The 10,472-nt window shown below is 40.3% G+C and overlaps 1 protein-coding gene and 1 non-coding gene across 2 annotated transcripts; one reads left to right on the forward strand and one right to left on the reverse strand.

The window, feature by feature from the left end:
- Nucleotides 1-4,780: 4,780 nt before the first annotated feature.
- On the reverse strand, nt 4,781-4,887 carry LOC112195569. Its single transcript, XR_002934627.1, has one exon. It is a non-coding gene; the product is annotated as a small nucleolar RNA R71 (small nucleolar RNA).
- Nucleotides 4,888-8,722: 3,835 nt separating this feature from the next.
- On the forward strand, nt 8,723-9,934 carry LOC112194650. Its single transcript, XM_024334866.1, has 3 exons — nt 8,723-8,852; nt 8,970-9,289; nt 9,389-9,934. Exons 1-3 carry the CDS (start codon nt 8,723-8,725, stop codon nt 9,932-9,934), a joined length of 996 nt encoding a protein of 331 aa, XP_024190634.1.
- The last annotated feature ends 538 nt before the right edge of the window (nt 9,935-10,472 follow it).

Here is a 10,472-nt window from a genome sequence, read left to right on the forward strand (position 1 = left end):
ATAAGGCTTTGACTCCATATTCTCTTTCTCAACATCACTTTTAGGGCTCTGCTTCTTGGTTAATTTATCACCCTTAGACATAGGGAATTCTCCAACTGCACATTTTTCCATACCAAAGCTCTTCAAAATTTTGGTAATATAATTTTGTTGGGACAAGCCTAGTCTCTGTGGCCTATCTCTTTTAATTTCAATACCTAGCACATATGATGCTTTTCCTAAATCTTTCATGTCAAAATTCTTTGACAGAAAGTTCTTGGTGTCTTTAAGCAGTTTAATGTTACTGCTAGCCAAGAGTATATCATCCACATAAAGTACTAGGAAAATAAAATTGTTCCCAACAGTCTTCAAATACACACACTCATCAATAAGATTTTCTGTAAATCCAAAAGTTGAAATCACATAATCGAATTTCTTGTACCACTGCCTAGAAGCTTGTTTCAGGCCATAAATCGATTTCCTTAACTTGCAAACTAAGTTTTCACTTCCAGTTTGCACAAAACCTTTTGGCTGTCTCATGTAAATCACTTCATCTAGTTCACCATTCAAGAAGACTGTTTTAACATCCATCTGGTGCAGCTCTATATCAAAATGAGCCACTAAAGCCATGATTATCCTAAAAGAATCTTTTGTAGAAACTGGAGAAAAAGTCTCAGTGAAGTCAATACCCTCTTTTTGTGTAAAACCTTTGGCAACTAGCCTTGCCGTATGTCTCTCTACATTGCCATTTGCATCTCTTTTTGTTTTGAAAACCCATTTACATCCTACAGGTTTCTGTTTGGGGTCAGGCTCAACTAATTCCCAAACTGCATTTTGGCTCATGGAATCAATTTCTGCTTCCATTGCCAGCTGCCATTGATGTGATTCACTACTTTCAATAGCCTGAATAAAAATAGTTGGATCATTGTCTTCTGCACAATCCATTTCAATTGCACAATCCATTTCAATTTCAGTTTGTAGATACCTCTACTAGCAAGCTAGTTTGCTATCTCACCAAGCATAAGTAACACCCTCTTTGGGGGCCCGCAAGACATGGTGGGACCTAACTGCGACTTGCATCTTGTAGCCCGATGTCCAAGTTACGCCACGGTAGTCGGAAGAAGCCAATACCTCGCCAGGAAGCCACCTTCCCGACCTTGCCAAGTTACCTCCATAATGAACCTTTCTAGATAAGAATAGTGTTTTGCATCCCACATTGGAAAACAAGTGTAAGAGGGGAGGATTCCTTACTTATAAAAGGGACCTTCACCCATTTAGCTGATCATCTCATTACATTTCTTGTAATCCCTTTGGGCCGCAAGGCCCAAACACACTAGTTAAGCTTTCAAGTGGACGTAGTTTCCCACTAAGGCGGGAGACGAACCACTATACTTCTTGTGTGTGTGTCTCTCTCTGTCTCTCTCTCTCCATCTCTCTAAATGTTAAATAGACCCCTCGGTCACCAACATTAACACAGTTTCTTGCAGATAAACAATATAGTCACTCTCTTCCCCCCATAAGTTGGTTTTCTTGCTCTGTGCTCTTCTAGGCTGAGGATTTTCAGGATTAGGTTGAGCTACTTGAGGATTTTGTGGTTCTGCATCAGGGATTTGTTCAGGTAAGTTTTCAGGTTCAGCTTGATCATCACCAAGATGCATTTCCTGATCAATCACTTGATCATATGCATCTTGGTTTTCTGTAACAGTCTTAGTTGCTAATGGTTCTTTTTCTAAAGGCAATGCTACACTTATACCCTCATCTGACACGATTTCCTCAAAATCTGAGGTTAAATCCTCAAATTTTGTATTGTGAACTTTTTCACTTAGAAATTCTACTTGATGAGTTTAAAAAGTTCTAGGTGAAGGGTTAGCAGAATATAACTTATAGACTTTAGATTTATCCGGATAACCAATAAAATAGCAGCTAATAGATTTAGGATCAAGTTTATCCAAGCTTGGATTATAAATCCTAGCTTCTACATGACATCCCCAAATATGCCAGTGATGTAAACTAGGTTTCCTACCACACCAAAGTTCAAAAGAAGTCTTTTCCATGGCTTTACTAGGTGTACTGTTGCAAATATAATTTGCAATTTTTAAAGCCTCACCCCACAAGAATTTTGGCAAACCAGTTGTACACATCATGCATCTAACCATGTTTAGAATGATTCCATTCTTTCTTTCTACAACACCATTCTGTTGTGGATTATAGGGTGTTGCGTATTGAGCTTTAATTCCATTTTCTTGTAAAAACAAGGCAAATGAACCCTTTTGTTGGCCGGATTCAATGTACTTCCATAAAATTCTCCTCCCCTATCTGACCTTAATTACTGTCTTGATTTTCTTTTCTACCTCCAACTTAAAGATTTGAAAGGCTTTAAGTGCTTGTGGCTTTTCTGAAAGTAGATAAATATAACTATATCTAGAAAAATCATCAATGAATGTGATAAAATACACATTCCCACAGATAGCTTGATGCCTAAAAGGGCTACATATATCAGTGTATATGATTTCTAACAAGTTTTGGCTTCTATATGCAGTCTTCTTTCTTGTGTTAGTTATTTTTCCCTTAAAGCATTCCACACAATCTGTTAGATCTGAAAAATCGAGTTCTGATAGGAGCATTTTATGCGACGTGTATATGGTTAATCCCTATATTAATCTTTGTTAGTTTATTCTATTTTCTCTTTATTTATTTACTTTTGTGTTTATTAGGTTTTTCGGAGCAAATATACAAAAAGAAGATAATATTGAGGAAAGATACGCAAATAAAGAAAAGCTTGAAATCCTAGCCCAAGAAGAGGACCTTGACGGAATGACAAGCCCAATTCATGGAGATATTGCATCAAATTATGGAGATATTCGCAGAGATATTGATGATGACATGTCGAATTCTCATTGGACAAAGTGATGTGGAGAAATCCTAATTCAATCAGAGAATTAAGAAGTTGATTTTCTCTACACTTTCAGGACTCTCAAACCAAAAAGGAATGAAGGAGGACCCAAGAGCACTATAAAAAGGCTAGAAAAGCTAACGAAAAGACGCTTACGTGTGAGAATCAAGCAAGAAACCCGAGCAGAAGAAAGCAGATCAGCCATCCACCGACCAGTCGGCAGATCCCGCCGACCAGTCAGCAGACGACTTTTCCAACTTGATTTTTAGGGTTTTTATGTTTTACTTTGCTTATGAATTCTTTTGTGCTTCCAATTCAGACCATGTGCAACTAAATTCTAAGTAGTTAGGGCTGCTTGGAGCCCAAATCATGATTGTAAACTTATTATGACTTTCAATTTGTTTTGTTTATCTATTGGATGAGAATCTAATTTCTATCTTCACATTGATGATTCCTTTGCATGTTTTCTTTGGTGCTCAACTTAGATTGCATGTTTAGGATTCTATTGCTAAGAATGATCATTGCCTGTGCCTTGCTTCGAGGGTTCCGTTGAGAGTTCTAGAGTAGTAAATTGTCTATAAGGCGAGTGATTAGGTTCCTAGATTAATTGAGACGCGCCGTACTCATGATGTCTTGTGATGTCTCGTTTTTCTTAATCTTAATGATTTCTATGTGTTAAATCTAGAGTTGCATCAACCTAGGTTGCATTTTAGAAAATAGGTTAGGTGTAGAGCATCTCTTACCTAGCATACAAGTAAGGAAGAACAATAGGTTAATTCAGGCATTGGGTTAACTTGAGCATCTTCATCCATAAATAAATGAAATTAGGTTGAACATGATTCGTTTACTTGATTGATTGGTGGTGGATGCAATTCCTCTAACTTGTTTTATCTTTGATTTTCAAAACCCTGAATCTAGTCTTTTTATTTTCGGAGTCGTTCAGTGTTTCGTTTTTATTTAATTAGTTCGTCAACAGAACACCTTCAAAAATTATCAAACTTTGTCAGTAGTTAGTTTATCATGTCTAGAGTCTGTCTGTAAATTTTCGTGACATTTAGAATAGTTTAGAGTCGTCTGCCAGTCAGATTTTATAACTGGACAGTTTGGGTTTATTTTTTTTTGAGTCTTTAGATTAGTGATTAGGCCACAATCTCTTGCGGGAACGATCCCTACTTACCGATACTATTTTCAACATTCTTGTAGGGTTAAGTTATAGACATTTTTGTGCATCTATTTAGGTGTATAGAAATAGCCGATCAATTTTGCTTAGTTTTCTTATCTTTTTGTTTTTCTTTTCAGGTATATGGTCACTCGGAAAACTTCACAAGGCAAACTCATTCCTTTGGATTCTGAGATAGAACGCACCTGCAGGTCGAATAGGAAGCAAACAAAGGAAACGTGTTTGCCAATTGACGGCCCAACAACGGGTTTACATCTTCGCATGGAAAGGAGGACCGAGAGAAGTACACACCTTCACATTGACCTGCGCATTCGGTGCACGAAGACGAAGAGGAACTGTTCAAGGAACCCCCCAAAGTTGAGATGGCTGGAGCAAGACCACTGAAGGATGCCTTCGTCCCAACTGCTTCTGAATCTCCTTCATGCATTGATTATACACCGGACGACAATCATGCCTATTCCATTCCTGTGCAGTTTATTAATTTGTTGCCCAAATATATGGGATCCCCATCTGAGGACCCTAATGTTCACATTAGGGAATTCTTGGACATATGAAAATTGTAAACCATTCAGCATTTGCCTCTTGAAGGCCTCAGGTTACTTCTTTTCCCATTTTCATTAAAAGACGATGCTAAGCGTTGGCTATACTCTCTACCTGCAGGTATCATAACATCTTGGGATGAAATGGTCAAGAAGTTCCTCAAGCAGTACTTTCCGGCCCAACTGACAAGGAAGCTGAGAAGAGAAATACAAAATTTCTGTCAGAAGGATGGAGATACTCTATATGAAGCATGGGAGGAATTTAAAGAGCTGCAGAGGAAGTGCCCCCATCATAATTTTGCTTTGGATGACTTGGTTCAATATTTCTATGATGGTTTGGATACGGTCAATAGGGGTAGCGTGGACTAGGCCTGTGGAGGGACATTCATGAATAAGACTGTCCGGCAAGCATATGATCTCATTGAAGACTTGGCTGATAATAATCGGCAGTTCCACGCAAGGGATAAGCGAGCAAGAGGTCGTGGAGTTTATGAGCTTGACACTAAGAATGGGATGCAAAATCAGATGGTAGCCTTAGAGAGAAAACTCGATATGTTAGTGAATGTCATGAGCAATGGGTCTAAGGCATCACCTCAGGTATGCTCTATTTGTTCATATTCTGACCATACTACTGATAGGTGTCCTATGTCTACTTTGTCTGAGGAACAGGTAAACTTTGTGGGGCAACCAAGGCAAAAGTATGACCCCTACTCGAACACATACAATCCTAGATGGAAGGATCACCCTAACTTCCGTTGGAACAACAATGATAATGTGGTTCGGCCTACTCAAGGTGTCTATAACACGCCACCTGGTTTCCAAGCCCCTAGACAACAAGCATATCAACAAGCTCCGCCTCAACAAGCTTCAAGCAAATCATTGGAGGATATGCTCAAGGACATGGCACTTCATACCTCTACATTCATGCAAGAGACCAAGGCTCAATTTAAGGAGCAAGGGCAATCAATTAAGAACTTAGAGAGACAAGTTGGGCAACTTGCAAGTAATATGCAAAATAGGCCTCCCGGCACTCTTCCAAGCACAACTGTGCCTAATCCTAAGGGTGAGAGTGTTGCGGAGCTCCATGCCATGACTTTGAGAAGTGGAAAGCAATTGGAGGAACCAATAAGAGCCATAGAGAAGTCTCAAGAAGCTTTAGAGGAAGAAAAAGAATCTAAAAACGAAGCTGAAAATATCAAAAATCAAAATTTGGTAATCCACCGACCAGTCGGCGAAACTAGCCAACCGGTCGACGGGTTTTGTGTTCCGGGGTCAGAAGCTCACCGACCAGTCGGATAAACCCGCCGACCAGTCATCACAGAAAATTCAGATTTTGACAATTCGAAGGAAATTAGTCAACAAGTCGAAAATCGGGGCACTCCTAACCCTTCTTTGAATTCTTTTAAGGCTAACAATGATGCTTCTATCCCTATGTCTTCTTGTATCCCTTTTCCTCGCAGGTTCATGAACTCAAAGAAGGAGCAACATGAGAAAGACATCTTGGAAACCTTTCGGAAAGTCCAAGTGAACATCCCTCTTTTGGATGCCATCAAACAAGTGCCCAAATACTCTAAGTTTCTCAAGGAGTTGTGTACCAACAAGAGGAGGTATAAAGATAAGGAAACCGTGGCCCTTAGTGAGGAAGTCTCAGCGGTACTTTTGAGAAAATTGCCTCCTAAGCTGAAGGATCCTGGAAGATTCACCATCCCTTGCACAATTGGGGAACGCAGGTTTGAAAAAGCTTTACTTGATTTAGGAGCTTCTATTAATCTAATGCCCTATACTGTGTATGAAACTCTTAAGTTAGGTGAGCTCAAGGATACTCAAGTCACCATTCAACTAGCGGATCGTTCTATAGCCTTTCCTAAGGGCATAGTTGAAGATGTCTTGGTGCAAGTGGGAGAGTTGATCTTTCCAGCGGATTTCTTTGTCTTGGAGATGGAGCCTGAGCCTATGCCATATGACCTTCCTCTCATTCTTGGTCGCCCATTCATGAGAACTGCACGAACAAAGATTGATGTCTATGAGGGGACCTTAACAATGGAATTTGATGGTGACATTATATGCTTCAACATCTTTGAGGCCATGAGGTATCCGAATGATGTTCATACTTGTTTTTCCATAGATGCCTTTGATTATCTTGTGCAGGATACCTTTAATGCAAGTGTGGGGGAGGATAAACTCAAGAGCACATTAGAATTGGGATTGGAGCAAAACGATTTTCAACAAGTCAAAGGTGATACTTCAACTGGACAAATGCAGGGGAAAGACACCAATCCATGGGTCTCCAACGATGTAGTTTGGAACCATGAGCTCATGGAAACAGTCGCTGCACTTGAGGCACGCCCTCAAGTACAAGGTAAGCCTCCTAACTTTATTTCCCTTCCAGTTTCAGATGCAAAACTTGTACCTTCTGTGATTCAGGCACCCAAATTAGAGCTTAAACCATTGCCGGATCATCTCAAGTATGCTTATTTGGGAGATAATGAGACATTGCCGGTTATTATTGCTTCTAACCTTTCGGCACATGAGGAGGCAAAGCTTGTCCAAGTTCTTAGAGAGCACATGAAAGCCATAGCTTGGAGCATTGCAGACATTAAGGGGATTAGTCCATCCATGTGCATGCATCGCATTCACCTTGAGGAGGATTCAAAACCTTCAAGGGAAGCTCAAAGACGATTGAATCCTCCAATGATGGAAGTCGTGAAGAAGGAAGTTCTTAAGCTCCTAGATGTGGGGATAATCTATCCAATCTCTGATAGCAAGTGGGTGAGCCCTGTTCAAGTGATACCAAAGAGATCCGGCATCACCGTAGTCAAGAATGCGAATAATGAGTTGGTACCTACAAGAGTGCAAACTGGGTGGAGAATTTGCATTGATTACTGTAAGCTCAACACCACTACACGTAAGGATCACTTCCCTCTCCCATTCATTGACCAAATGTTGGAGCGACTCGCAGGACATGCCTACTATTGTTTCTTAGACGGATACTCAGGATACAATCAGATCGCAATCGATCCCGTGGACCAAGAGAAGACTACATTTACGTGTCCCTTTGGCACGTTTGCCTACCGTAGGATGCCGTTTGGTTTGTGTAATGTACCGGCGACTTTTCAACGTTGCATGATGGCAATATTTTATGACATGGTTGAGAAGATCATAGAAGTCTTCATGGACGACTTCTCCTTGTACAGTAATTCTTTTGATTCATGCTTACATAATTTGTCTTTAGTGCTTAAAAGATGTGAGGATACGAATCTTGTTTTAAATTGGGAGAAGTGCCACTTCATGGTACAACAAGGGATAGTGTTAGGCCATATTGTTTCTGCTAAGGGTATTGAGGTAGATAAAGCAAAAATAGATCTTGTTCGTTCCTTACCACCTCCCACTTGTGTGAGAGAGGTACGTTCTTTTCTTGGTCATGCAGGATTCTATAGGCGCTTTATCAAAGACCATTCAAAGATCACAAGACCCTTGTGCAAACTCCTTCAGAAAGATGTGCCCTTTGTCTTTGATGAAGAGTGCAAGGCTGCATTCGAGAAGCTCAAGAAGATGCTCACTGAAGCTCCTATCATCATGCCACCGGATTGGAATCTACCATTTGAGCTTATGTGTGATGCCTCTGACTACGCAATTGGGGCTGTTTTGGGCCAAAGAGTGGATAAGCTTCCTCATGCCATCTACTACGCGTCTCGTACCTTGAATGATGCTCAGCTAAACTATTCTACCACTGAAAAAGAACTTCTTGCTGTAGTTTTTGCTTTAGAAAAGTTTAGGTCTTATTTGGTTGGAACAAAACTTACTATTTTCACTGACCATGCAGCTCTAAAGTATTTGCTTAACAAGAAGGAGGCAAAACCAAGGTTGATTAGATGGATGCTTCTACTCTAAGAGTTTGATCTTGAGATAAAAGACAAGAAGGGGAGCGAGAATGTTGTAGCTAACCACCTTAGCCGACTTGTCAATGGCTCCAACGCAGAAGAGGATTCTCTTCCTCTTCGTGAGAGCTTTCCGGATGAACAGTTGTTTTCTATGCAAGCTTCTGATCCTTGATATGTGGACATCATCAACTATTTGGTCACCAAGAAAATTCCGGAGGATTTCACACGTGCTCAAAAGGACAAGTTGGTGAAGATGGCCAAGTACTATGTGTGGGATGACCCCTATCTATGGAAGCATTGCCCGGATTTAGTGATTAGAAGGTGTGTACCCGAAACTGAATTTCATTCTATATTTACCTTTTGTCACTCTTATGCTTGTGGAGGTCACTTTGGAGCTAAGAAGACTGCTCTCAAAGTATTAGAAAGTGGCTTCTTTTGGCCCACTTTGTTTAAGGATGCGCATGCATTTTGTGTATCATGTGATTGTTGTCAACGTACAGGTAACTTGGGCCCAAGAGATCAAATGCCTCAAAATCCTATTCTTATTGTCGAAATTTTCGATGTTTGGGGCATAGATTTCATGGGACCTTTTCCTTCTTCAAATGGTTATCTTTACATTCTATTAGCTGTTGATTATGTCTCTAAGTGGGTGGAAGCAAAGGCCACCCGGACTAATGATTCCAAAGTTGTTTTGAGTTTTCTTAAAGAGCATGTCTTTTCGAGATTTGGAACACCTAGAGCTATCATCAACGATGGAGGGACTCATTTTTGCAATCGATCGTTTGAAGCTTTGTTGAAGAAGTACAATATCACACATAGGGTCTCAACGCCCTACCATCCTCAGACAAGTGGCCAAGCGGAGGTTTCTAATCGACAAGTTAAGTAAATACTTGAGAAGACAGTTGGACCCACTCGGAAGGATTGGAGCTCACGCTTAGATGATGCTTTATGGGCATACCGAACTGCTTACAAGACCCCCATTGGGATGTCTCCATATCGTCTTGTGTTTGGCAAACCATGTCACCTTCCAGTGGAGCTTGAGCATAGGGCTTATTGGGCAATTAAGCAATTTAATATGGATATGGCAGCGGCTGGTGACAAAAGGAGGCTGCAACTCAATGAGTTGGAGGAGCTACGCAATGATGCTTATGAATCTAGTAGAATTTACAAGGACAAGGCTAAGGCCTTCCATGATCAGATGATCAAGAGGAAAACTTTTGTCGTTGGACAAAAAGTCCTTCTTTTTGAATCTCGTCTGCGCTTATTCCCAGGTAAACTTCGTTCTAGGTGGATTGGACCATTCGTTATAACTGATGTGTTTACTCATGGTGTAGTAGAGATTAAGAGCGTTCACACAGAAAAGGTGTTCAAGGTGAATGGGCATAGACTCAAGCCCTATTATGAGTCTTTCGTGGAGCATGACTTGGAGGAGGTGCCCCTCCAAGTTCCTACCTATGCGGATTAAAGGATGTGCACCGTCTGGCTGCAGATGTTAACGCAAGCGCTACTTGGGAGGCAACCCAATGATGGAAGAGTTGGAAGCAGCTGAAGTGCTTGCCAAACAGATTTGATCTCTCTATCTCTTCTCTTTTATTTCTATTAGTTGATTATATTTGCTCCATTGTGTGTTTTTGGTTGTGTTTGATCTTTTTCTTTATGCTTGATTTGTTCATTGTTGTGCTTTATAGTCAAACATTGAGGGCAATGTTTAGATCAAGTGTGGGGGGAAGGTTTAACACTTTGTTGTTTGCTTAGAGTCTTTGTTTTAAGAGCTTTGGCTTTAATTTCATGTTTTTTTTCGAAATCCACCGACCAGTCGGCGAAGTCTGCCGACCGGTCGTCACAAAAAAAAAAAAAAAAAAAACTGAAAATTGAAAAAAAAAAATTAGTTTTTGTTTTTGTTTTTGTTGAGTCTTTAGGAGTCTTCCAACACTATGATGAGCATGAACTATTGATTTGAATTATATGGTTACAAGATGATTGCAAGCATGATTTTGAATTCA

This window comes from Rosa chinensis, chromosome 3 (genome assembly GCF_002994745.2).
Source record: "Rosa chinensis cultivar Old Blush chromosome 3, RchiOBHm-V2, whole genome shotgun sequence".
NCBI lineage: Eukaryota > Viridiplantae > Streptophyta > Magnoliopsida > Rosales > Rosaceae > Rosa > Rosa chinensis.

Excerpts from the sequence above, each read along its gene's own strand:
- LOC112194650 (XM_024334866.1), top strand. The coding sequence starts at position 8,723 with ATGGCCAAGTACTATGTGTGGGATGACCCCTATCTATGGAAGCATTGC. Across the intron at positions 8,853-8,969 it reads TCACTCTTATGCTTGTGGAG|GTAACTTGGGCCCAAGAGAT; the intron begins GTCACTTTGGAG and ends GTCAACGTACAG. Across the intron at positions 9,290-9,388 it reads AGTACAATATCACACATAGG|GATTGGAGCTCACGCTTAGA; the intron begins GTCTCAACGCCC and ends CCCACTCGGAAG.